At 35.8% G+C, this 26,270-nt stretch overlaps 3 protein-coding genes and 2 long non-coding RNA genes across 8 annotated transcripts; 1 reads left to right on the top strand and 4 right to left on the bottom strand.

The window, feature by feature from the left end:
• Positions 1 to 1,354: 1,354 nt before the first annotated feature.
• On the bottom strand, positions 1,355 to 4,196 carry LOC110748345 (protein ACCELERATED CELL DEATH 6-like). 3 transcript variants are annotated; one of them, XM_088251385.1, is made up of 4 exons: positions 3,291 to 4,196; positions 2,926 to 2,985; positions 2,459 to 2,799; positions 1,355 to 2,342 (listed from the first exon to the last, which is right to left on the bottom strand). In XM_088251385.1, exons 1-4 carry the CDS (start codon positions 4,009 to 4,011, stop codon positions 1,725 to 1,727), a joined length of 1,740 nt encoding a protein of 579 aa, XP_088107511.1. In that variant the 5' UTR covers positions 4,012 to 4,196; the 3' UTR covers positions 1,355 to 1,724. The 3 variants fall into 3 exon arrangements, with proteins under 3 accessions (XP_088107511.1, XP_088107509.1, XP_088107510.1); XM_088251383.1 differs by having other exon boundaries at positions 2,459 to 2,985; positions 3,291 to 4,186; XM_088251384.1 differs by having other exon boundaries at positions 1,355 to 2,339; positions 2,459 to 2,985; positions 3,291 to 4,179.
• Positions 4,197 to 6,658: 2,462 nt separating this feature from the next.
• LOC148295043 (uncharacterized) lies at positions 6,659 to 9,078 on the bottom strand. The gene is made up of 4 exons (XR_015835035.1): positions 8,685 to 9,078; positions 8,324 to 8,501; positions 7,218 to 7,378; positions 6,659 to 6,850 (listed from the first exon to the last, which is right to left on the bottom strand). It is a non-coding gene; the product is annotated as an uncharacterized LOC148295043 (long non-coding RNA).
• A 1,622-nt stretch (positions 9,079 to 10,700) lies between these two features.
• Positions 10,701 to 15,188, top strand: LOC110774108 (protein PSK SIMULATOR 1-like). The gene is made up of 10 exons (XM_088252364.1): positions 10,701 to 11,191; positions 11,324 to 11,416; positions 11,515 to 11,605; positions 11,842 to 11,887; positions 11,941 to 11,953; positions 12,001 to 12,059; positions 12,472 to 12,569; positions 12,743 to 12,812; positions 13,195 to 13,295; positions 14,782 to 15,188. The coding sequence occupies exons 1-10, from the start codon at positions 11,040 to 11,042 to the stop codon at positions 14,995 to 14,997; spliced, it is 939 nt and encodes a 312-aa protein (XP_088108490.1). The 5' UTR covers positions 10,701 to 11,039; the 3' UTR covers positions 14,998 to 15,188.
• Positions 15,189 to 20,869: 5,681 nt separating this feature from the next.
• On the bottom strand, positions 20,870 to 23,316 carry LOC110774117 (uncharacterized). Of its 2 annotated transcripts, XR_002529428.2 has the most exons (3): positions 22,930 to 23,241; positions 21,991 to 22,089; positions 20,870 to 21,243 (listed from the first exon to the last, which is right to left on the bottom strand). It is a non-coding gene; the product is annotated as an uncharacterized LOC110774117 (long non-coding RNA). The 2 variants fall into 2 exon arrangements; XR_002529427.2 differs by having other exon boundaries at positions 20,870 to 22,089; positions 22,930 to 23,316.
• Positions 23,317 to 23,983: 667 nt separating this feature from the next.
• On the bottom strand, positions 23,984 to 26,270 carry LOC110774111 (protein ACCELERATED CELL DEATH 6-like). The gene is made up of 3 exons (XM_021978650.2): positions 25,506 to 26,270; positions 24,762 to 25,294; positions 23,984 to 24,650 (listed from the first exon to the last, which is right to left on the bottom strand). Exons 1-3 carry the CDS (start codon positions 26,119 to 26,121, stop codon positions 24,036 to 24,038), a joined length of 1,764 nt encoding a protein of 587 aa, XP_021834342.1. The 5' UTR covers positions 26,122 to 26,270; the 3' UTR covers positions 23,984 to 24,035.

Below are 26,270 nucleotides of genomic sequence, written 5' to 3'. Positions count from 1 at the left end.
TTTTTTATGTTTTATCTTCTAAGAATATCTCCCAATTACAACTTGTATATTTAGGTCCTGTTTTTTTACTTTTTTTTTTTTTTTTTTTGGGTAAAGCATTAAGTTTACATTTGGTCCTGTAGTTTCACTTCGGCTCCTGTGTTTCCAATTTTGTTAATTTTATCCTTGTAGTCTCAATTCAGAGCAATTCAAGGGCATGTTTCAATTTCCGTCAAATTTCTCCAAATTATGTTAAGTTTCGATAACGTGCCCCTCATGTGGAGAGGTATTTCAATTCATTTGAGCCATCTAATGGTAAAAAGAAAAGGATAATTGACAAAAGGCTTTTTATCACAAAACGTCCCTGACGTTTGTGAAACTATCAGATTGCATCCTTAAAGTTTTTTTGTATCACTAATGGTCCTTAACGTCAATATAGGTGCTCTCAAATAGTCCCTCTGTCAAAAGAATTGTTAAGTTCAGGGATATAATCGTAAAATCAATCCAAAATAATAAAAAGTCCTCTCTCCTCTATTTTTTTATTTCCTTTCCTTCTCTCTTTCTTTCTTCTTCTTTCTCTCTTTCTTTTCTTCTTCTTTCTTCTTTCTCTCCACGAATTCACTCTTCTCTTTCTCTGTCTTTCTTTTTTTTCTTCTTCCTCCTTCTTCTTTCTCTCCCCAAATCTTCATGTCTTCCTCTTTCTCCTGGTAGGGTCTGTTTGGCGGTGTCCACTGGCCTTTCTTATTCCTATTCCGATTACCATCGTCGTTGCTCATTTTCCTGCGAATGGGTTTGTGTCTGTGGATTTTTTTGTTCTCTTTTTCTTCAGCTTTTTTCCAAAATAAAAATAAAAATTGAACAAAGGTAGAAGAAGAGGCCAATAGAAGCCGACGTCGTGACTTTTTGCCCCAAACCAACCCTTGCACATTGTACCCAAATCATTCTCAGAGAATGAAGAAAAAAGAAAGATAAAGGAGAGAGAATGGGGAAATGCCCAGTTTTCCAGCTGAGAGAAGAAGAAAAAAAATGCCCATGACAAGAGGAAGAAGAAAAAAAGAAAGAGAGAGAGAAGAGTGAACTCGGGGAAAGAAAGGAGAAAGAAGAAGAAAAGAAAGAGAGAAGGGAAGGAAATAAAAAAGAAAGAGGAGAGATAAGACTGAACTCGGGGAGAGAAGAAAGAAGAAAAAAAGAAAGAGAGAGAGAGAGAGAAGGAAAGGAAACATAAAATAAAATAAAATAAAAAGAGGGGAGAGAGAAATTTATATATATATTTTATAATTTTAGATTGATTTGACGATTATATCCCTGGATTTAACAGTTTTTTTTTACAGAAGGACTATTTAAGAGCACATATATTAACGTTAGGGACCATTAGTGATACAAAAAAACTTTAAGGATGCAATCTAATAATTTCGCAAACGTCAGGGACGTTTTGTGATAAAAAGCCTTGACAAAATTGAAAACTACAAGGATATAAATTAACAAAATTAAAACTAAAGGGACCAAAGTGGTAAAACTAGAAAGCTATAGGCACCAAAACAAGATTAAAGAGCTATGGGTATACAGAAAAGCTAGATTCACCAAATCTGTACATCAAAGTTGTTCATCTAATAATGTGACAGATGTGATGATGGAATAAAAGCAGTTGAACTACAAAAGCCTCACTAATTTTCAGCCCTGTGTATGGGATATTTGTTGACATGCATCCTAGTGCATGCAAATAGTGAAGAATGCACTCTTATTCTTCATTGTTTATTTGTAATTCTAGACTTGAGCTTACAAAGATTGGAAATAAAAAATCTGCAGGCTTCAGGGATGGAAAACATTTTGACCAATTGGGAAAGAAACAGGAAGGTACTAACATGAAAAGCAACCCCAATTGCATGTCCCATGATTCTGACGAAGTGCTGATGGGGCATGACAGCCAAAATCCCTGTTACGAAGGATACTGCAGTGAATTGCAGAGCAAAATATGTAAGAGCAGCAGCACTTGTGAAATAGTAAACATAGGAGGACTTGTTGCAGTTAACAGCTCCCCAGAACAGAAGGCAAGCTGCAATTATTGAGGAAGTCATGGCACTGGTGTCTGCGATGATGAAGAGTTTGAGATATTTGCTTGATTCCAGAAGAGCCACCCCTTTGTCTGGACCAATATTGTTGTTGTAGCCTCCAGGCATTGTGAAGGCCGCTGTAAACGTCACAGTTGTGATAAGTGTTGCAACCATTAAAAGGGTCTGCCCCATTTGTTTGTAAGTTTGCACTGCATTGGCTTCTTCTTGGTCTGCTCTTGGGAGAATCCTGATGCTATCTAACCAAGAAGGCGGTGTCCGGAGATGTCCACAAATGCTTGGGACTATATTCTGCTAATAAATTGATTAAGAGAAACAATGTCCATAAGACTCAAAGTTGTAGTTTGTTAAGCATTAATAACCCAATTTGGGAGATTGATTATGTATTTAGTTACTGCTCTAGTACTCACTCTGGGAGATGTAATTTCTTTGATTGACCTATCAATGTCAAATGCTGTTTGGCCATATTTGTTCTTGGATCTCGGATTCACTCTTCTGTCCCACTTCAAGTAACTCAGAATCCAGGTTTTTCTTTCAATGGTGGCTAGATGCAAAGGCGTATTTCCATCAAAATCAGGCTGGTTTATGAGCTCCTCCAGCTCTTCTGTTTCTAGTATATACCTGACCACATTTGCGTGGCCACCAACAATGGCCATATGAAGAGCATTTCGTCCATAGGGGTCAACAAGTTCTCCCGAATCTGGGCAATGCCGAACAATCTCTCTAATCACACTGGTATGACCTTTGCTGGCTGCAACATGAATTGGTGAGAAACCCTGTTTATCCAAAACATATGCTATCGAAATGTCGAGTTCTAGTAATCGTTGAACTGTTCTATGGTCTCCAAGGGATGCTGCATAGTAAAGAGGAGTCTTGCCTTGGTGGTCAGCTTCTTTGATCAGCTGCTGTTTGAATCTTAGGAGGGCTTCCATGATATCTTACAATCAGACAAAAAATTTAGCTTAATCATAAAAAAAAAATATATATATATATATATTTGCAGAAGTGAGGAGAAAAAATAAATTAAAGAGGAACTAGATAGACGCTTATTTGTTTATGCAAATTCAACTGCCAGAGGTGTCTCTCCGTAGTGAAACTCCAATATAGAATTTGCAACGATATTTATATAATAGTAGTTGCTAAGGGCAACTGCATAATTAAACCATAGCTCAAACATATATATATATATATATATATATATATATATATATATATATATAACTGGGCTAAAGTATGACATACCAAAATGCTTCTCAACCACAGCAGCATGCAGGGCTGTTTGACCATCTGAACCACCATGAGCTGATGAACGACTCGATTGTAAAATTTGATTCAGAGTATCTAACAATCCCTCTCTTGCAGCCAGGTACAATGGAGACTCACCTGCCTCATTTTCAAAACAAGCCAATTTGGGGTCCATCTTAAGTAAAAACTCAGCCACTTTGTTGTGACCATTCCTCACAGCTTCGTGTAAAACCGTGTTGTTCCCCCTATTTCTGACTCTCAGAGTCTCAAACATGCTGCTGCTGCTCATGTTCCTGAACTCTACTTGTGACATGGACATGGACATGGTTTCTCTGACCAGATAAGTGACAATTGAGAAGCGGCCAACCCTTGCAGCCACATGTAAAGGAGTATCTCCATCTAAATTTGGATATGTGAGAAGGGACCTGCATCTGCTATAAATCTCAGCTGTAACATTGTTGTGTCCAAATTGCACGGCGATATGGAGGGCAGTGTTTTCCCGGGGTGTAAGTTGATTCAGTAGCATTGGATCATCGCTAAGAAGTTGTTTAAGGAAGCAAACATCCCCTGATTTTGCAGATTTGTAGAGCCTTGGATCCATGGAACTTTTGGAACATCCCGGTATTACATAATTATGGGGTTGCTTTATACAAGGCCTTGTTATTGTAGTAATTTTGACACAGCATTTACCTTGGCAGCTGGAAAATTCTAAATTCATACCATCTGAACAACCAAGATTTTTGTGCACTGACTTCTAAGTTCTTGTGGTCTATTTTGGTTCATGTGGAGGAATTGAAACTTGACAATAGCCTTCAATAACTGTGTAATTATGACAGTCACGTCTGCTTCAAACAGTAATCTGCGGTGGCTGACTTCAAGTCCTTCAACGGAGATTCTTTTGAACTGCTGTCAAGCATTGCCTGATGAAGTGGGTAAATTTGCGCCTTCTTCCAAGTCTTTCTATTGACTGAAAAGAAAATAACCATGGAATTTTATTTAAAAAATGAAAGAATTTCAAACTCTCCCCGAAGATATGCAGACTTTTTAGTCCTCGGTTTCAGACTTCTGTTCCTTTTTTACTGTTTCGTTTTTGTTTTTGTTTTTGTTTTTGTTTTCATTCTCTTCTTATTGACTGTTGTGTTCTGTTGCTGTGTACTTACGACACTTGCTTCCCCATGACCTAGGTCATAGACTCTTTAACGTGTACTCTACTTCATTCGTGGCTCCACTCCAAAACCAATTGGTAATGGGAGGAGTAGCCAAACTCCTTAGAGCACTTCCAGCAGTTTGCCCCTTGCCATGGCGGGGGGGAGGGCTAGGGCAGCTACTATTCATGTGAATAGTGGCTGCCCTTGCCATATTAAGCTATGTGTGTTTCCAGTAGTTGCCTTTTGCCATGGCAACTACTGTTCATTTTTTTGTTTTTTTCACAACTTTTTTTACTTAAACAATTATTTTGGATAATATTTTCGGGTAAGATTTTTGGGTTCCTACGTGCACTGGCGGATCCAGAAATTTTTTAGCGGAGGTGCAATATTGACTAAGTATGAAAAATGATTTTTCGGAATAATCATTTTCTCAAGATAATTTTTGGCGGCTTTTGTTCCTTACACATCAAATAAGAAAACTTGATTTTATGGGATTTTAGTATGAAGTATATATTGACTTAATGAGCCATCATTTTTAGCCTAAATCATATTTTGCACTAAAACCGACTTTTCATATTTTGATTTGGTGGGAATTTGATTTTCTAGTATTTTTATTTGAATGCAAATGGGGAGTACTTCCTTATTTACATTGTAAACTTAAGTAAATGGAGTAATATAAAAATAAATAAAAGTAAAAGGACAAAGAAATTTACGTAAATGTTGAAAATAAAATAAGGTAATCTGTACACCAGTCGAAAGTGAAGAGTTTTGATAGCTATTGATAGAAAAAAATTTCAGAATTTTTGGGTATTTTTTTTCATTTTTTTATTGCACAAAAATTGGCTGCCGTTGGATTGGAGGAAAAATTCTGATCGGAGAGCCCAGAATGCGGCACTATAGCACGCTGACATCAGCCTTGCCCTTGAGCTGGAGCTCGGGCCAGCCCAGTTCTCCATCTAAATTTGGCTGTGTGAGAAGGGACCTGCATCTGCTATAAATCTCAGCTGTAACATTTTTGTGTCCAAATTGCATGGCAATATGGAGGGCAGTGTTTTCTCGGGGCGTAAGTTGATATAGTAGCATGGGATCATCGTTAAGAAGTTGTTTAATGAAGCAAACATCCCCTGATTCTGCAGATTTGTAGAGCCTTGGATCCATGGCATTTTTGGAACTAGGCAGGCATTACATAATTGTTGGGGTTGCCTTATATATGGCCTTGTTATTGTAGGTAGCAAGTGCGGAAATTTTGACAGAGCATTTACCTTGGCACTTGGAAACAAAAAAAATATCCAAATTCATCTAAATCGGAACAACCAAGATTTTTGTGCACTGACCTCTAAATTGTTGTGGTCTATTTTTGTTCATGTGTAGGAATTGAATCTGCCTCAAGTTTAACTCAGTTGAGTTTATATTTAGACTACACCAGAAGCCTCTAAGTTGACTATGGATATAGACTACACCAGAAGTATAAGATTGAACATCACAACCCCATTTTTCAAAATTATAATTAAGTTGACAATCAAGTCTGCTTCATACAGTAGCCTGCCATGGCTGACTTCAAGTCCTTCAACCCAGGTCATTGTAAAACTAAGAAACTGCTCATAAGCTCTAAAGTGTATGTGACATCCTTGAAACAAAACAAAATACTAAATGAGCTAAAATGAATTTATTAGTTTAACTATAACTATCTGATGATATAATAATGCAAATTGATTTTGAAGCAACCACAACGGTTTTGAAGCAATAAAGACGACGGTTATTTCACCTCACATTTTTCAATTTATTATACCACTACATGGAATGCACTTTAGAAACATACCCAAAAACCATTTACTACATACAAAATGAGTGTTGAATTTCCTATAAATTACATGACTGACACTAACTAACTTAAAAGAAGCCCAATACAAAAAACACAAAAAAAAACCCAAAACAAGCCCAACCCAGATTTTTTTTATAAAACAAACTTAAGTATTAAAAAAAAACATGAAAACCAAGGGCATGTCTCCACGACCCTTCCTTTTCCACCAAATCTGTACAAACCATGTCATTGTTAATACCATGTCATAGAAGTACATTGTTAATACCATGTCATACAGGTACATTGTTAATACCATTTCATAGAAAAACATTGCTAATACCATTTCATACAAAAAGAAAAAACATTGTTAATACCATTTCATACCAAAAAAAACATTGTTAATACCATTTCATACATAAAAACATTGTTAATACCATTTCATACATAAAAACATTGTTAATACCATTTCATACAAAAAATACTGTTCATAACATTTCATACAAAAAACCCAAAAAGGCCCAGCAAGACAACTGATATCCTTTCCAGACACCACCTCCAATTGTCTACAATTTCACCAGGTACAATCGCAAAGGCAAAAGGAAATACATCTACAAGAAAAAAAGTACACTGTTAATACTGTGTCATAGAACTATATTCCTAGTAAAAATCACATCCTGCATATCATAAACTTCAAGTGCACAGCTATATATAGAGAAAAATATAAAGCATGCTTTGTTACTGAAAATCTGTTAATACTATCTCATAGAAGTACACTGTTAATACTATGTCATAGAAATCAATTTAGTTGCAGGGTATGAACAGTATAACAACTGTTCATACCACTTACTAGAAGTTAACAACTACATCATTTCATTTGCATAATAGGTACAATAAAAGTTTACAACTTCATACCACTCAAAATCAACTACATCATTTCATTTGCATAATTGATTGATCATTCATCACTCCACATACCATAAACATTGAATCGGAGTGGCTCCCACACATACTTCTCATGATCATTGTGCTTGGTTGTAACAATGACCTTATCTGCAACAAGAGAAGCACCAGCAGCCAAGGCTTCCATTAATTCCTTGGTGCCACCCTTGCAATGGTACCAAGGTTGTTCACCAAATCTAACAACAAGAAATAAGAACAAAATAATTAAGCACAATAGAATAATTGGAACAACACAGATAACAATCATAAGCACAAAGCGCATAACTGCTAAGGTGAAATAGTATATAGAATTTGAATAGTCTGCTATTTCACTACAAACTACAAGGATAATATGAAACCATTCACTCTCCGCGTCAAAATTTCAATAGATATATGCTGAACCAATAAGAGAATAACATAGATTTTCTAAATTGAACTAAGAAATCCATATTCATATTCATAATTCGAATGACCACCAAAGATTTAAGACACTATGGTCAGATATAATATATGCTGACTTAAATAAGGGGAATATATATCGATAGAGAAAGAGACGGAGAAAGTATGCGTATATGATAATGCAAATTACATCATTGCTATGTCAGCTTCTCATTTATGACAAACGTTTGTTGTAGATATGGAAGACTATGAAATATGAAACTAGCATATGTGTGAAATATGGAGATAATCAAGCAGAGCAAACATATCCTCAACCAGTTAGAAAATTAGGAATAGTAAGGTTCAAGCCATCACATACAAGGCACCACAAACGGAAAGGTAATATTGTGTTTGTAAGTACATTGAGAGAACAAGTCAGACAATATGAAAGCCCTCTAGTGGAATATATATATAAATGTAAAATTCAAACTTCCAGGATATCATACCGAAAATAGTCAATTTGATCATCCAAGAAATTAATATAGGTCTTTGCAGTCATCAAATAAGTTCATGTGTATAACAGATTCTAGAAACTTATTGCTTCAAATGAGAAATTGTTTTGGTTTCAAAACGCAGAAAACAATTCCTTATAGCTAAATCTTACAGCCAGAGATAGAGAAAAAGAGATAGAGAAATTGTTTTTATATATCCATTTTCCACATTTAAACCAGAGATAGAGAAAAAGAGAAAACACAAGTTGTAACCTCCGTTACCACCACCGCTGCTTCCACAAGACTGGGCCTCGTTGATGGTGATGTTACGACCGTCGAGGTTCTGGTCGTTCATGCCTTCGATCACGTCCCTCATGGCCTTCTCGTTGCTGAAGGTGATGAAGCCGAAGCTGAAGCCCCTGGATCTCCCGGTCTCACGGTCGTTGATGATCTGGAAACACAAAAAGAAACCAAATCTAATCAGATCCGTCCATCAAAACCAAAACGTCGGAGTATAATCAAACAAATACACAATAATAAACAAAAATGAAAAGGAATCGATCGATCTTCAATCTTTGGGAGAGAAAGATCAAGTAACATAGAGAAAAAGAAGATCAAGTCGCAGAGAGAGAACCTGCGTCAAACGGCCCTTCAATTCGATGATCTCACCGAACGAAGAAAAGGCCCTCTCCAGCGCATCATTGTCGGTGGTCCAGGCGAGCCTTCAGACGAAGCTTAGAATGATGAGGTTGAACAAAAACTGAGCTGGAAGAACAAAAATTGAAAATTGGGGTTGAAGATGAAGATGAGAGACTGGAGGTCGTGAAATGAGTTTTGATCTGGTGTTGATTAGAACTCCTATTTTATGTTAAAAGGGTAATAAAAGTATTTCATCTTAATAATTAAATTAAAAAATATACAGCTGTCGATTTTTGGGTTTATTTTGGGTGTGTTTATATACATTAAATAGTATAGGGTATTTTTATAGTTTTATGTCTAGGAATGGGTATTTCACTAAATTTCTATTAATTTTATTCCATTTTAAAGATTTTTTAGTCTGGTTAACCCACATGCGGGTCCTTATTCCATATAACATCACTTCAATTAAAATCCATTGTAGTCTTGTTGGTCATGTGTTGTTGTGGTGGTGGTGTTGCGGTCGTGAAGCCACCAGTACTGCTAAGGGGTTGATGTGAATATTAATATGACAGGGTAAGGTCATGATGTTGAAAACACATGAAGAAGATGAAGAATGTTTATTTTTTTGGGTTAAAATTTTTATGTTTTTAACTTGGAGTTGATGGTGTTTGGTTGAATTAATAATTAAAGGGTATTTTAGGAATAATGGAAAAGTAGGATTTTATTTTTTTAAAATTTACATAGTGGGTGAGGGGATAAAATGGGTGAGAAAATAGGACAGGTGGGTGGAAATAGTAGCACTCTATATGTATAACAAATGTTATATATATACAGAGTGAGCAAATTGTTGACACAAAGACGTTTCTAGTTGTGTTGGTTTGTAGGGCCTCAACTTCTATTCAGGGCTCGACTTCAAAACCTGCTTGTGTTAAAGGCTTGTCCGATGTCAACACCAACATTCAATATCCCATCTACTTTCACAACCACAAACTGAAATATTTAATATCTGAATATGATCTATGATGACAAAGACTCATCGTCATAATCATGGTGATTATTCAAAAGTTGTAACATCTCTGACCCAATTTAATCGATTTAATCCAATTTAATTCTTTTGTGAAATTTCAATTTTGTCCTTGGGAATAAGGGTACTTTGGTCACTTCAAGAAAAAAAAACATTCATTGTATGGCATTACGTAATAGTGTAAGTTTGTGTTAGCTTATGTGAGGCCCCAATTTAAGATTCGCACAGGACCTTCAAAATCTCAAGACTGGCCCTGTTTCGCAAAAATAATGCATCCAACTAAGTCAACCAAGATAATTGCATCGAATTAATGATGTTCCTGGAATATTGATACAAAATCAATTAGGTGTTAAAAAATATTTAATATCTGAATATGATCTATGATGACAAAGACTCATCGTCACAATCATGGTGATTATTCAAAAGGTGTAACATCTCTAACCCAATTTAATCGATTTAATCCAATTTAATTCTTTTGTGAAATTTCAATTTTGTCCTTGGGAATATGGGTACTTCAGTCACTTTAAGAAAAAAAACTTACATTGTATGGCATTACGTAATGGTGTAAGTTTGTGTTAACTTATGTGAGGCCCCAATTTAAGGTTCGCACAGGGCCTTTAAAATCTCAAGACCGGCCTTGGTTTACATCAATTGTTTTATGTTCCTTTTTGAATGTTTCGTTTTGGTTTTTTTTCTTCTTCTTCTTGACGTTGTTTCTGTTGCTGTGAACTTACGACACTAGCTTCCCCATGATTTTTTTTAGACTCTTAACGTGGACTCTATACTTCCTTCTTAACGTTGAAACTTTCAAATGAATCAAAGAGAGAAGTGGGGCTCGGTTGACTTAAGAAACAAAAGGTGCGAAAATTCTGTGGTGCATCGGCTGTACCGGTCATCCAAGGGCTCATATTTCATTTTTAAAATGAAGGGCTGAGATTGAATGATGACTTGTTTAGCCATTTTTATTAAGGAGCACGTGAAATACACGCGACTTAGAAAACAAAGCTTCATCTGTGTCCAAGCTTCATCTCATCTCTGCGATCTCTCTCTCGGAAATCCAAGCTTCATCTATGTCCCCAGATCGGAATCTGGGCGTCTCATCTCTGCCCACGCCAAGATGCAACAGCCATCGGAGAGGATATGGAGAGACAGCAGTGCTTCGAAGGCAAAAAAAGGTGTTAGTTCAGAAGACTAGGCCGAAGCTGACCTCGCCTACGTCCTCCGCCACTTCACTCGCGCTTTCAAGTACCGTGGCCTCGGAAACGAGGTCTCATATTCAATTCCACTCTTGTTTCCTTTCTTTTGTGGAAAAAAATTGATCATATTATGCTAAATTGTTTTTTGCAGTTTTTGGAGGTTAGAGATTTGGGGAACTTAATTGGGTTGTACACCGAATGGCACTCACGTTTGCTCCCATATTATTCTTTTGATCAGTTTGTTCATGAGATGAGGTCAAACAGGTTGCCGCCACTAGACAAGTAAAAGTACTGATCTCTCTATATCTCGTTGAGAGTATTTCTTGTTGTTTATTATCACCATATAATTTCTGGTTATTTTTTCATATGTTTGTTACATTAATGAAAGAATGTTGTGCTGTTCAACATTGGCAGAGAAGAACTGAAAACATTTTTCAGTGACGTTGTGCGTTTTGGAAATCATTCTAAAGATCAGATGTGGCACAATTTGGACCTCTATTTTAAGAAGTAATACTAATGAATCTTGTGACTCTATTTTCTTGGTCATTTACAATATTTAAATTGAGATTCTTATGTGTTCCATCTGCAATTTTGTATTATATTAGGATTGGTTCAAAAGTTACACAGCAGAAGCATTTCAAAAGGCAAGCACAGGCAGATATGGAACAATTGATGACTTTAGTTCAGTCAAAAGCAGTGAGTATTTACATGTAACTGTTGTATAGAAAATGCTGATCTCTTAGTTACAGCAGTATCTGTTAATGGTTTAGCTGTGAAAATCCTATATCTGTTTATCACGTTACTGTTGTATCAGTAACAATATCAAAACACAAATTCCTTTTCTCACCCTGCAGAAGATCTATATGTATGCACAGTACATCTTTTCTTTGGTTACATGAATTTTCTACTTAACATTGTACTTCTTTTGCAAGGAATTGGATGGAGAATGCATTCATTATCTCCTTTTCGCACTTCACGGCTTTCCCTGAATTAATGGCAGATATGTATTGTCCTTTAGAACTTAACTGAAGAGAAGAAAAATTTGTTTCCTGGTTTCAGGAATTATGACATGAGTTGCATTTGTTGGACAGACTGGATCAAGATTATTGGCATAGGCTTAAAGAAGATGGTTCAAATGCTGCCAGAAGAGGTAACCTACAGCTTGGTCTTTGACAAATTTCATTTGATTCTGATATTATGGCCTTGTAGTAAAAAAAAAAGAAAATTTGCTTTTAATTTGTGATGGATAGCTTTAGAGAGCTTCAAGTTCATGCAACAGATTTTTAAGTTTTGAGCTGGCATTATTTTTTTGCTATAATTTTACTTGTTTATTCTGTTTGTATCTTTCTTTCTGGCTGGACCTGGACAGTAAGGCACCATTTAACCTCTAATTTCTGTTTTTGTTTGAGTTCAGAACATGAGCTTTCCTAATTTTAAGAGCAAACTCCTCCCTAGTTCTGAATTATGCATCCATATTCTCGAGGGTTGCTATTGTATCTTTGTTGCTATAAGGACAATCAGAACTTTGCATAATATTGTCTAAATAACTTCTTGACATGTAGGAGACAGCCTTGCAATTTTAAGAGCAGATGTAAAGATGCAAGTGAAGTTTGTAAGCAGTTTAAAGAAAAAATCACTCTGGTCAAAGACTTTTGAAGAGGTAGAAGTCAGTTTGCTTTATTTAGCTCTTTTTTAGGTGCATACAGGAAGGAATTATGTACAATTTAATGCTTAGGAGTATTGATGATCAACCTTGATGGCTTTCTTGTCTACAGAAGCAGTATTGTGTGAAGTATTATTCCAGAAACCCTATCTAAAATCTTGTGTTTACAGGTTGTCCAGAAGCTTGTAGATATTGTACACTTTCTACATTTGGAGATCCATGAAGCTTTTGGCAGTGCTGGTATGCATTCGAAATATTTGATGAAATTTCTATTTATGGCCACTATCTGCCCAGCCTCGTTTATCCTTCATCTCTTTATTACTGTCATTGTTGTTATAATGGCTTGGTCAAACCAAAAAAAAAGAAAAACAGAAAAGAAAAGAGGTTATAATGACATTCTGTCCACCATTGATCATCTTGAAGCATTTCATAGGATAACAAACTGTTTTTCTTCTGAAAGAAAATTATTGATTAGCATCTCCTATTTTCCATTTCCATTTTGATTTACAATTCTGATTATTCATCTCTCCTACCTCTCTTTCTGGCTTAAATATAAAGTGTTTAAGCACAAGTTGCTCACGAGTTTAATAAAGTTTTTTATGTCTCCCCATCTCCCTTGCAGATGATGAACCTGTGGAAAGTTCTCGGAGGAACCACAAGAAGTTGGGGCCTTCTGGTATTTCATTACAATATGCGAGTATTATTACACAAATTAACACACTAGTAAGTTTCATTCACTACTTAACCTTGTTATGATGATTATCACTGCTCATGTTTTATAACTTATATCATTTGTACAATATCTTGCTTCTTTATCAAGTTTTATACTTGACCAGGCTGAGAATCTAGTCTTACACACCAGTTCAGTTTCTTCATGGCCTATACTGTCAGTCTACTTATAATGCCTGAAGTATTTTTTTATAAAATTACCCAGAAATTTCATAGAATTACCTTGTAGCCTTGGGACAATGATAAACCTAGACACCTTTTTGTGCTTATGATATATACATACACAAATGCGAGCAAAGTGCTTCTTAAATGGGATTCTGCACTGCAGGATCCCATGACATTCAAACTGCAGGTTTGTTTTTCTTGTCGCCACATTCAACATTGAACCTTAAGCCCTTTTATTTCATGAGAAACAAGTTTCATAAATAATAATCATCATGAAACATGATACAAATATTCAGTCAACAAGAGGTCCAACAACATTTTGATACAAATCTTTAAACCTTGAGCCGTAAACCCTTCTCTACACCTAAAAGTAGTAAAACCATGTCCTACTTGAAAATAAAACTTAAAAGAAATAACAGGACATTCAAATGGCATGGGATCTTCCAATGCGACATCTCGCACCTGAAGCTTGCTTTTATGTTTATCGGGGGACACACATTTTTACACAAATTATGACACATTTTTGTCCATTAGATTAAAATTCATTGAATGGCTGAGATTAAAACTCAAATATTAAATTGATTGTTGGATGAGGTTGGTAATGGTTCTTGTTGACCATTATTATTCAACGAGAAATCTGGACTTAGCACATGTGCAATGTAGGTATATTAGATTTCTTTATTTTACATTACTTTTTACAAGAGTGCAAGGTCTCATTAGGATTATATCTGGGATCTTAGAAGATTTTCAAAGTACTGGTGAAAATTATTTTTTTATTTTTTCAATCCAGATTTTGTTTTTCTATCCAGTGTGAAAGGTAGAACAGATCAGGGTAGGCTCAATCTCGAATCTTGTAGGTCATTGGTCTTGTGCTAATATCTGAATGTAACCAGGTGTCTCTGTCACGATCGAGTTCAGTGCCTCCTTTTCTTTATGAAATAATTTAATTAGAAGTTTTTGGGTTCTTCTTCAGAATTTGTTATAATATTTGTGTTTGATCAATGATATTTGAACTATTCGCTTTGGAAACAACCACTGCATTCTATGTTCCCATTTAAATATTGAATCCTTTTAATTTTATTGGGGTTTATATATAAGCTCGATTTGTTATTAAGTATTTGCTTGTCTTGAGTGTTTACTACTGAAAGATAACCATCAAAGGATTCTTTGAAGAATTATGAAAGGCATTTCATTAGAGAATATTGATAGAAAACCTTGTAAAGTTGACGTTTCACTGAACAATACTGATGCATTTGTTGTCCCTAGTATCTGTGTGCAATAGTTTGATGGTGCTCCTTTGCTTTGCTAATTGTAGGAACCCTCTGAGACTTTGCATGGTGATATGGTTGCTCCTAGTATATCTGCAGCAGGTAGTTTTCAGAAAGAATTAACCAATCAAGTTCCAAATAATGAAGGTAGTGAATCTAGTGAAAATCATATGACAGATGAACAGAGAGAACGAATGAAAGCTAGCAGATTTAAGGTCCTTGAGAAAGATGTAGCTAGGCGCCGCCAATTGCAGGTGGCTTGAGGTTCTGTTTTTCTTCTGTCGTGTTCTAAATTATGTTTCATTGTGTTGAGCTGTGGATGGCAATTGAACTCATGGATATAGGCATCAAGGCAGAACCTTCTGTCTTGATATTCTTTCTTTGTACAACAAAGTTTTTTTGTCATATTTACACAACTCGATCTCTTTAATAGTTGATCCATTACCAATAGTTACATGTGGGTTCTTAATTTGATGTAACAGTTTATTTGCAATTGCATACCCGAATATGTAATTGCATACATTTTATGCAATAATTGATCCCCCTAAAACCAAAAGAAGGGTTGAATGCAATTTCATACAATAAACTAAGAATTGCACATAGAGGTTACGAAATTGCATATTGTAAACTGAGAATTGCACACATGCCCTATCAAATTGTGTAGGTATATGCAATTGCATGACACTACGAAAAATAACTACGGCTGCAAGTTCAACAATGTTCTAGGCTTTCATTCATGCTACAAAAGATGTAATAGGCGTATATGCCCACAAAAACCATTAAACATGGCTAAATTGTTGATTTACCCCTTGAATTTGTACTCATTTTTCAATTTATCCCATAACCTTTTTTTATAGAAAATTAAGGGTATGAATTTTTCTTTTTCGTCAATATCCCCTTGTCGTCTAATCCTAACATTTCATCCAATTTGCCATTAAATATGAGGGCAAATTGGTTATTTCATAAGTTAAAAATAATTAAATAATTAAAACAAAATAATATGAAAAGATGTAAATATATGCCCTAAAGCCAAACATGTGATGTTAATTTCTGGATATTTCACCATCATTTATGGGCAAAATCGTTGTTTTCAACTATAATATATAGTCTATAATTATAACAGTAAAATAACAAGTCCTTGAAACATGATTAGTATGAGGGCTATTAAATGAGATTGGATATAAGAAGACCTCTCATATTTTCACATAATGGTTGATGTTTGTATATCCGAGATGGAGATCAGTGACCTCACGATGAAGCTCAGTGTCTTGGGTTGCCATTACCATTTCGAAGCTTTTATTGGCAAATCTGTAAGTGTATGGTTCAAATGGGATGTTCATGATTGGTATTGGTTGCTGTGATTGCCGTAACTGCTATATATTGGTTGCTTTGGCTAAGGATTCAGGAAAAGTGCAGTTAAGAAAAGTGTATTTTTGTTACACTGAAATATGTGTTTTAAGATACCATCAAAGTTTTTAAATAATCTCTCTCTACCTCCCTCTCATTTGTAGGAAGGTGTATGCTCACTTGGAATTTTCATGCATACTTGGTGAGATTCTCACCTTCTTCTGAGAGTCTAATATTTAGGGGCTAACATTTGTGTACTCTACAAGTTATAAATTGAGTTAAACGTATTACAAAATTTTTTAGGTGAAGTGTTTTCTTTGTTTCTGTTTCTTTTTTGAGATCTTATTTCTTATTTATGTGACATGTAGTCTTGGTTAGAGAAAATAGAAGATATCACATTTAATTTTCTATAGCTTTTAGGTAGTAGTAGATTATCCATATTGTCATGCAAATGAGCACACACAAAAAAGAGGCCCTCTAACCAAAAAGAGGAAATTTGGTGATATTTGCATACATTATAAGAGTGTGAGCCAATGAGCCTTTTAGTAAAAACGAAAAAAGTTAAAAACCAAAAGAAGGGCGGAATGCAATTGCATATTGTAAACTACAAATTGCAAACAGACGTTACGAAATTGCATACATATATATATGCAATTGCATATTGTAAAATGAGAATTGCACATAGAAGCTACGAAATTGCATACAGATATATACATATGCATATTGTAAATTGAGAATTGAACACATGTGCTATCAAATATGCGATATATGCCCACAAAAACCATTAAACATGGCTAAATTGTTGATTTAGTCCTTGAACTTGTACGCAATTTAAAATTTATCTCATGACTTTTTTATTTATTTATAAAATTAAGGATATGAATTTGTCTTTATCGCCAATGTCTCCCCTACCGTTTAATTCCCTAACATTTCATCCAATATGTCATTAAATATGAGGACAAATTAGTCATTTCATACGTTAAAAATAATTGAATTATGTAAAATAAAATAATATGAAATGATGTTAAATATATGCCATAAACAGATGACTAGTCATCATTTTATGAAATCAATTTAATGCAATGTGATGCAATGCACAATTTACCGTTGTCAATTTGCTTGAACCTCCATAGGATAGTTGTCAGTTAAGAACACCTAGAGAAGCTATTCTTAATCTAAACTTGAGTTTGATAAAAACAATAAAAATCCTATTACAAAATTATCAAGGGAAGCCAAAAGAAATATTCAAATGCATACATTAACACTATTTGTTCACGCGAACGCAAAGGGTTGCGTTCGTTGAGTAAAGTCGCCTGTACCTCGGAAAAACTAACTTACTTTTTTAAACAAACAGGCTACTTGTTCCACGATTGCAAGGGGTTGCATTCGTTGAGTAAAGTTGCCCGTTTCCCGGAAAAATGGACCCAACTAAATTACTTTTTCAAACAAACAGGCTATTTGTTCACGCGAACGCAGGAGTTGCGTTTGTTGAGTAAAGTTGTCCATTCCCCGGAAAAATGAACTCAACTGACTTACTTTTTCAAACAAATTGGCTATTTGTTCACACGAACGCAGGGGGTTGCGTTCATTGAGTAAAGTTGCCCGTTCCCTGGAAAAATGGACCCAAACTTACTTTTTCAAACAAACGGGCCTATTTGTTCATGCGAACGCAGAGGTTGCATTCGTTGAGTAAAGTTGGCCGTTCCATGGAAAAATGGGCTCAACTAACTTACTTTTTCAAACAAATGGGCTATTTATTTTGCGATTGCAAGGGGTTGCGTTCGTTGAGTAAAGTTGCCTATTCCCCGGAAAAATGGGCTCCACTAACTTACTTTTTTAAACAAACATGCTATTTGTTCCACGATTGCAAGGGGTTGCGTTCGTTGAGTAAAGTTGTCCATTCCTCGGAAAAATAGACCCAACTAAATTACTTTTTCAAACAAACAGGCTATTTGTTCACGGGAACGCAGGAGTTGCGTTTGTTGAGTAAAGTTGCCCGTTCCTCAGAAAAATGGACTCAACTGACTTACTTTTTCAAACAAACGGAGGGGGTTGTGTTCATTGAGTAAAGTTGCCCGTTCCCTGGAAAAATGAACCCAAACTTACTTTTTCAAACAAACGGCCTATTTGTTCATGCGAACGCAGAGGTTGCATTCGTTGAGTAAAGTTAGCCGTTCCATGAAAAAATGGGCTCAACTAACTTACTTTTTCAAACAAACGGGCTATTTGTTCTGCGATTGCAAGGGGTTGCGTTCGTTGAGTAAAGTTGCCCGTTCCCCAGAAAAATGGGCTCAACTAACTTACTTTTTTAAACAAACGGGCTATTTGTTCCACGATTGCAAGGGGTTGCGTTCGTTGAGTAAAGTTGCCCGTTCCCCAGAAAAATGGACCAAACTAAATTACTTTTTCAAACAAACGGGCTATTTGTTCACGCGAACGCAGGGGTTGCGTTTGTTGAGTAAAGTTGCCTGTTCCCCGGAAAAATGGACTCAACTGAATTACTTTTTCAAACAAATGGGCTATTTGTTCACATCAACGCAGGGTGTTGCGTTCGTTGAGTAAAGTTGCCCGTTCCCTGGAAAAATGGACCCAACTAACTTATTTTTCAAACAAATGGGTTGTTTGTTCATGCGAACGCAGAGGTTGCATTCGTTGAGTAAAGTTACCCGTCCCTCGGAAAAATGGGCCCAACTAACTTTTTTTTTCAAACAAACGGGTTATTTGTTCAGCGATTGCAAGGGGTTGCGTTCGTTGAGTAAAATTGCCCATTCCCCGGAAAAATGGGTCCAACTAACTTACTTTTTCAAACAAACGGGCTATTTGTTCCGTGATTGCAAATAGTTGCGTTCGTTGATTAAAGTTGCCCGTTCCTCGAAAAAATGGACCCAACTAAATTACTTTTTCAAACAAACGGGGAATTTGTTCACGCGAACGCAGGGTTTGCGTTTGTTGAGTAAAGTTGCCCGTTCTCCGGAAAAATGGACTCAACTGACTTACTTTTTCAAACAAACGGTCTATTTGTTCACGCGAACATTCAGTAAATGTTTGGTAAGAAAAAAAAGAGTTTACGAGAAAGAAGAAGACATGAAATATATATATATATATATATATTTTTTGTTTTAAGTCGAAGAAAGTAATTTTTTTTTTTTTTTAAGGAGAAAGCATATGGGTGTGATATATACTATTGTTAAGTTAATTGGATCTTTTCCCTTGTACTGTTCATGTGCTTCTTTTTTAAAACTATTTTAAATTTTGTTCTTACAATAAAGAGCGAATAAAATTACAAATATATTCACATAACTAAGACTCAAACCTAGGCCTTGCACCATGGGATATGCACTAGAAACCAACTCCACTAAATACACTTTTGTGTCAATGTGCTGTACGTTGGAGTATATATACAGTTGTTATAATATTAATATATATTATATAAAGTAAAAAAATTTCGGGGGTTCTCAAAAATCAGGGGCCCTGTGCAGTAGCCCCATTTGCACCATGGCAGGGCCACCCCTACCTACTAGTTGGGTTAATCCTAACTATCCCATATATGGGAGCTCAAGAGAGACCTATGTGCACTATGTTCAAACATGGCTTACAAACTACTCGGGTTCCTCATTGTTTGAACCTCATAGGAGCTCTTCATTTATGTAGATGGACATTTTTCTAAATTGTAATCCAATATTTAAACAAACTATGAATTTATGCATGGTTTATTCATTCTAATCAACATTTTATTTTCAAACTTTTCATTAACGAGTATTACATACCGCTTATATTTCATCATATATATATATATATATATATATATCTTATTATTAGTAAATTTTGAGTTTTATTTGTTCAATACATTCATTGATAATGTACATAACATTTATGAAAATTTTACACCAAAATTATGTATTTCAATGTATATGTTTGTCATTTTTGTTGATTTTTTTCTCGATACCTAAAACGATAACGATATATCCCCCAAAATATCCATAAATTGGAGGCCCGATGTTATCTACACGGCCGATATTTTAATCGTTAGCCTTGCCATTGTGAGGTGATGAAATTGGATTCATCACTATCCATGTTAAGGGTAATGATTAAAATATCGATCTCGAGTACAAGAACCTGAAAAACCATTTGAGTTCCAAGAACTTGAAAAAACATTTGAGTTCCAAAAACCCGAAAAAGTTTCACTTGCTTATTAAATCTACACTAGTTTGTGTATTTCGAGAAAGCAAGAGAGTGAAATTTGTTTGTACAAATGGTAATAATTGCATATATAGGGTCAACTATTGCATAAATGGTATGCAATTGCATATCCTGGTTTAGGTTAAAGAGACTATGCAATTGCACGTCTCATGATACAAAAACTAGACAGCGGTGTACAATTACCCTTTCCTCCATCTGTTTTATTTGCAATCAATCAACAACCAACATAACCAAAGGGCATTGGTTCATTTATGTTAATTCACTTCTGCAAAGCTTCATAACTGATTCAGTAGCAAAACCGAGCTAAACCTAATAATAAAATAAATATATTAAAAAATAAATTGAAAATTGAAATTGCAAACTAATTAAAATAAATATAATTAGATACAATGATTGAATATACAAAGTTACAACCTGCAAATCTATCCATTGTAACATGATATTTAAATCGCAATAAAAATTACATTTAAAACTAAAAATACTCAAAATGAACTAAGTTATCTAGCACTTAGAAGATCACGAGCAACATAGTCTAAGAAAACCTTTCTTTTGTTCTCCACGATCTTGATCTTAAACACAAGCAAAACATAAAGAAAATAACTTCATTAAAAGGCCTTGGGTTTTCATTTATGCAATTAAAAAAAAAGTCTTAATCAAGTACACCAAAAATCTGACCAACAGTAGCTCTATATTTTGACTACCTAATAAATTTTTGTTCACACAACAGATCCCCATCTTCCCTTTCAAGTTATTAAAGTTGAGTTTAAACATATCAGCACCCTTCATGTATTTGGAATTCAAGCAAACACAAACCAACATAAAGGGTACATAAATGATCTCCGGGTTTCTACATGGCACATCTTAAGAGACTGAAACGAGTGCTTCATACCAGGCACTAATGCTTGCAATACAGGCTTCAGATAACCAACAAATTACTGAAACATCTACTTGCTTGCCAAGTCCTGTGTGAAGTTCCCACCACAATTAAATCATACACAATCAGAGGCCTCATGGGTATTTATATATAATCAGATCCAGAGGCATTATAACAACCCAGAAACGCATAGTGGGAAAATAAATACAAAATTTGAATAATTAATTTCCGGAATTGTTAACATGTAATCAGGGTAGAGACCAAACTAAACAGTGAAGTTCATGAACAGTTAGAGAGCAGAGAGCACCAACGAAGCTAACTTTGTAACAATGAAAAAACTGAAACAACAATTCAAAATCACTAGTGATTTGCAATTTACCGCACCAAAAATCACCTCACTCACATCATATAAACATGATAACAAAATCCTTGATTTAATTACCAAAAAACAAAAATGAAAGATGGTTGGCTGACTTAATAGAGATTACTTACTAACAATCATAACAGAAAATAAAAATATATGCGGCAAAATTGGAGTTGTCTATCTTTTGGCACAAAGAGGGAAGACAAATCGATGTATACCTAGAGCAACAAGTTACTGAAAGACAAAAATAGAGCAGTTCGTTAAGTGCATAACTTTAATTTTCTAACTTCTTCAATCAACTGCACAATAATCTACCAAATTCTCATTTACAGCCAAAATTGTAAATCACATATTAAATTTTAAAAGGAACAAATAATTGGCAAAACCCAAAATTTCATTTACAGCCACACCGTTCAAAATTCACACAAAAGAAGAATAAGTGTTAAGTTGACACGATGGAAGAGAGATTACAAATGCAATGAAGTTGAAACATTGCCCCCGAAAAGAATGGCAAAGCCAGATATCGTTCTCGAAATCGTACACATCCAACATCAGTCCCCTCACTCCATTCTAAAAACAGTATCACACAAGTTAAGACAGAGGTTTGTATAATTAAGGAATAAAAGAAGCAATCACAGATAATTTCATTCTAATTTTAAATTCCAAGAAACAAAGTAAAAGAAAGGAATAACATTCCAAACGTATCATACTCTGCTGTTTTCAGTGACTTGATGATTTCGTTTTTAAGAAACTACAGAAACAGAAACTGTAAAGTTCAATTCTCATCTCCTTAGTTTCTCCTCAAACTCTTAGAAACCAAAACTGGCATAAAGAGAACTGAAAGCGCATTAACCCCATGAACATGAATGGAGAGAGAGATAGAGAGAGGTTTCACACGTGTGAGTGATGTGGGATTTGTTAAAGAAAGAGAGAGAATAATAGTAAAATAATAGAAGGAGCTTGTTAAATTATAGGGTCAGGGTCGTCAGGGTTGTTAACTACTTAAAGGCACTTCTCTCTCTGTCTCTCTCCTCCAACTCCCTATACACAGTGTCAGTGAGACTGAGATGAGAGGCCGTGTAGTGTAGGTTTCTGAACACTATTTGCTATTTTTGCTGTTTCTAGTTTTCCTTCTTGCAACACTGCAAAACAATCCTTTCTCTTCCACCAGCTGTCTGTCATTTTTTGCTATAATAATTTTTATTTCCACAGCCAATTGTTTTTCCCTCTTTTCAAGGCCATTATAAGATGACTTTGTAACAGTTCGATGTAACCATTAGCATTTGTGACAAGAAAGGAAATGAAGGCATGGCAAACAATGGTGCTATATATGTAACAGAAAACCCAACCCTTAACCGATTAGTAACAGAGTCTTCTTGATTGTAAAATGAAATCAACACACAAACTTACCGAGATGGAGGAAGCAGCTGGAGAAGACGAAGTGGGTTTCTGGGTTTTGGCTGAAATCTGCTCTTCAGATGGAGAAGACGAAGTGGGGGGAGCTTCTTCAGGCTGTGGAAAGCTGCGCACCTGTTATTTCGAGGGTTTAGGGTTGTGGCTGTGCAGAATTGTGGAGGAGGAGATAGACGAAATGGAGTACGCGTCCTAGGTTTTGAAGGGGTGATTTTTTTTCCTTAATTTAACCGGTTAACCAAAACAACCAGTTTCACTTGTTTTTAAAAAAGCCCACGTGACTGGCATGTGATCGGCTGTACCGGTTCAGCCGATACCATGCATCCGAACTAATACGATTTCTTCTTGGAGTCTCTTGTATAAGTATAGCATTTCTTGGGTGCAATTCACGTATTTTTTAAGAGACAAGTTTACTGGTTTATTGTTTCAGAAGCAGATTGCTGAGATTCTATATGACATATAAAAATACTTTCATTTTTCTGAATTTGTTTAATGGAGAACAAGAATGACAAGTTGTAATCTCTAAACCCAAAAAGAAAGAAGAAAAAAAATTAACGGCATGGAAAGCTATTAGTGTTAAAATTAAGACTAATGCACTTGTTGTAATAATGTAGTTAAGTTTCTGTCAAATAGGTCTTGAAACATTTTGGACAGAAACTTGTTCAGTCTTTGGTTGTATATTCATGCTACTTAATTTTGTATGGCTTAGATGAAGCCACATAGTCACTCTTATATGTGTGGCTTTCCTAGTTTTGGCTGAGTCATTAATCAACATTGACTTCTCATATTTAGCATAGAAAGAGTGCTCAAGAAGCCAGAGAGAAAAAGTTTTCTCCCATATCACATTTCTGGATTTTCTAGCTTGAGATTGATTTCACAGATATTTCTTCTTTGTTTATCTGCTCTCTTCTATCTTGTGTGTGTGTGTTAGTTGAATCATAACACCAAGATATCTCAAAATCCAACAATTTCATACATCAAAAGTGTATAATATTGAATTGTAATCTTTAAACCCTTAAACATGAAACTTTTTCTAATGTGACAGATGTGCTGAAGGAGTAAAAGGAGTTGAACTATAAAGTAGTGCAGAATGCACTTATTCTTCAAGGTTTGTTCTTGATTTTGCACAGGTGCTTACATAGATGAAAAATGAAGAATCTGCAGGCTTCAGGTAGGGAAAACATTTTCACCAAATGGGAAAGAAACAAAAGGGTAATAACATGAAAAGCAACTCCAACGAGGGTTCCCAAGGTTTTGACAAATTTTTGATGGGGCACGACAGCCAAAATCCCTGTTGTGAAGGATGCTGCAGTGAATTGGAGAGCAAAATATGTAAGTGCAGCAGCAGTTGTGAAATAGTAAACATAGAAGGACTCGTTGCTGTTAACAGATCCCCAGAACAGAAGGCAAGCTGCAAGTATTGAGCAAGTCATGGCAATGGTGTCTGTGATGATGAACCACTTGAAATAATTATTTGACTGCAGAAGAGCCTGCCCTTGGTCCGGGCCTACATCATTGTTGTATCCTCCAGGCATTGTGAAGGCTGCTGCAAATGTCACAGTTGTAATAAGTGTTGCAACCATTAAAAGGGTCTGGCCCATTTGCTTGTAAGTTTGCATTGCAATGGCTTCTTCTTGGTCTGCTCTTGAAAAAACCTTAATGTTGTCCAACCAAGAAGGCGGTGTCTGGAGATGTCCCCAAATGCTTGGCATTATATTCTTCAAGTAAATTCATTTAAGAGAAACAATGTCAAGATTGGCAGTTTGTAGTTTGTTAAGCATTTAGACCAATTTTATACAAGGGATATTAATTATGTACTTAGTACTCACCCTGGGAGGTGTAATATTAGCTTCTTTGATTGAGCTATCAATCTCAATTGCTGTTTGGCCATATTTGTTCTTGGATCTCGGATTTACTCTTCCATCCCACTTCAAGTAACGCAAAATCCAAGTTTTTCTTTCAATGGTGGCTAGATGCAAAGGCGTATTTCCGTCAAAATCAGGCTGGTTTATGAGCCCCGCCAGCTCTGCTGTTTCTAATATATACCTGACAACGTTTGTTTGCCCATTGAAGATTGCAATATGAAGAGCATTCCGTCCATAAGGGTCAACAAGTTCTCCTGAATCTGGGCAATGTCCAACAATCTCTCTAATCACACTGGCATGACCATTGCTGGCTGCAACATGAATTGGTGAATGACCCTGTTTATCCAAAACATATGCAATCGAAATATCGAATTCTAGTAATCGTTGAACTGTCTTATGGTCTCCAAGGGATGCTGCATAGTAGAGAGGAGTCTTGCCTTGGTGGTCAGCTTGTTTGATCAGCTGCTGTTTGAACCTTAGGAGGGATTCCGTGATATCTTATAATCACACAAAAATTTAGCTTAGATTAAAAAAAATTACAGAAGACTCTTACTGATTACAGGAGCAACATCTGTATGGAATGGATACTACTATTTTTATTTATGCAAATTCAACTGCCAGAGGTGTCAATAGTGAAAGTCTCATATAGGATTTGCAAGTTAATTGAGATAATAGTAGCATATATTACTGGGCTAAAGTATGACATACCAAAATGCCTCTCAACCACAGCAGCATGCAGAGCTGTTTGGCCGTCTGAACCACCATGAGCTGATGAAGGACTTGATTGTAAAATTTGATTCAGAATATCTAACAATCCCTCTCTTGCAGCCAGGTACAATGGAGACTCACCTGCCTCATTTTCAAAACAAGCTAATTTGGGGTCCATCTTAAGTAAGAACTCAGCCACTTTGGTGTGACCATTCCTCACAGCTTCGTGTAAAACCGTGTTGTTTCCCCTATTTCTGATTCTCAGAGTCTCAGTCATGTTGCTGTTCGCGTTCCCGAACTCTATTTGTGACTTGGACAAGGTTTCTCTGACCAGACAATTGACAATCGAGAAGCAGCCAACCCTTGCAGCCACATGTAAAGGAGTATCTCCATCTAAATTTGGCTGTGTGAGAAGGGACCTGCATCTGCTATAAATCTCAGCTGTAACATTTTTGTGTCCAAATTGCACGGCGATATGGAGGGCAGTGTTTTCTTGGGGCGTAAGTTGATACAGTAGCATGGGATCATCGTTAAGAAGTTGTTTAAGGAAGCAAACATCCCCTGATTTTGCAGATTTGTAGAGCCTTGGATCCATGGAATTTTTGGAGTTGGGCATTACATAATTGTGGGGTTGCTTTATACAAGGCCTTGTTATTGTAGGTAGTTTTGACAGAGCATTTACCTTGGCACTTGAAAACAAAAATCCAAATTCATCCCATATGAACAACCAAGATTTTTGTGCACTGACCTCTAAATTGCTGTGGT

The sequence above is a fragment of the Prunus avium genome, chromosome 4 (genome assembly GCF_965620075.1).
Source record: "Prunus avium chromosome 4, drPruAviu1.hap1.1, whole genome shotgun sequence".
NCBI lineage: Eukaryota > Viridiplantae > Streptophyta > Magnoliopsida > Rosales > Rosaceae > Prunus > Prunus avium.
The sequence above is the reverse complement of the archived record's forward strand: the minus strand, read 5'-3'. Positions and strand labels throughout refer to the sequence as shown.

What these genes read in the sequence shown, in the direction of transcription:
- LOC110748345 (XM_088251383.1), bottom strand. Translation starts at nt 4,011, where the DNA reads ATGAATTTAGAATTTTCCAGCTGCCAAGGTAAATGCTGTGTCAAAATT. An exon ending in TGTGGTTGAGAAGCATTTTG is followed by an intron (nt 2,986 to 3,290) that starts GTATGTCATACT and finishes TCTGATTGTAAG; the next exon opens with ATATCATGGAAGCCCTCCTA. An exon ending in AAGAAATTACATCTCCCAGA is followed by an intron (nt 2,343 to 2,458) that starts GTGAGTACTAGA and finishes TCAATTTATTAG; the next exon opens with CAGAATATAGTCCCAAGCAT.
- LOC110774108 (XM_088252364.1), top strand. Translation starts at nt 11,040, where the DNA reads ATGCTAAATTGTTTTTTGCAGTTTTTGGAGGTTAGAGATTTGGGGAAC. An exon ending in AGGTTGCCGCCACTAGACAA is followed by an intron (nt 11,192 to 11,323) that starts GTAAAAGTACTG and finishes CAACATTGGCAG; the next exon opens with AGAAGAACTGAAAACATTTT. An exon ending in TTCAAATGCTGCCAGAAGAG is followed by an intron (nt 12,060 to 12,471) that starts GTAACCTACAGC and finishes CTTGACATGTAG; the next exon opens with GAGACAGCCTTGCAATTTTA.
- LOC110774111 (XM_021978650.2), bottom strand. Translation starts at nt 26,121, where the DNA reads ATGCCCAACTCCAAAAATTCCATGGATCCAAGGCTCTACAAATCTGCA. An exon ending in TGTGGTTGAGAGGCATTTTG is followed by an intron (nt 25,295 to 25,505) that starts GTATGTCATACT and finishes TGTGATTATAAG; the next exon opens with ATATCACGGAATCCCTCCTA. An exon ending in CTAATATTACACCTCCCAGG is followed by an intron (nt 24,651 to 24,761) that starts GTGAGTACTAAG and finishes ATTTACTTGAAG; the next exon opens with AATATAATGCCAAGCATTTG.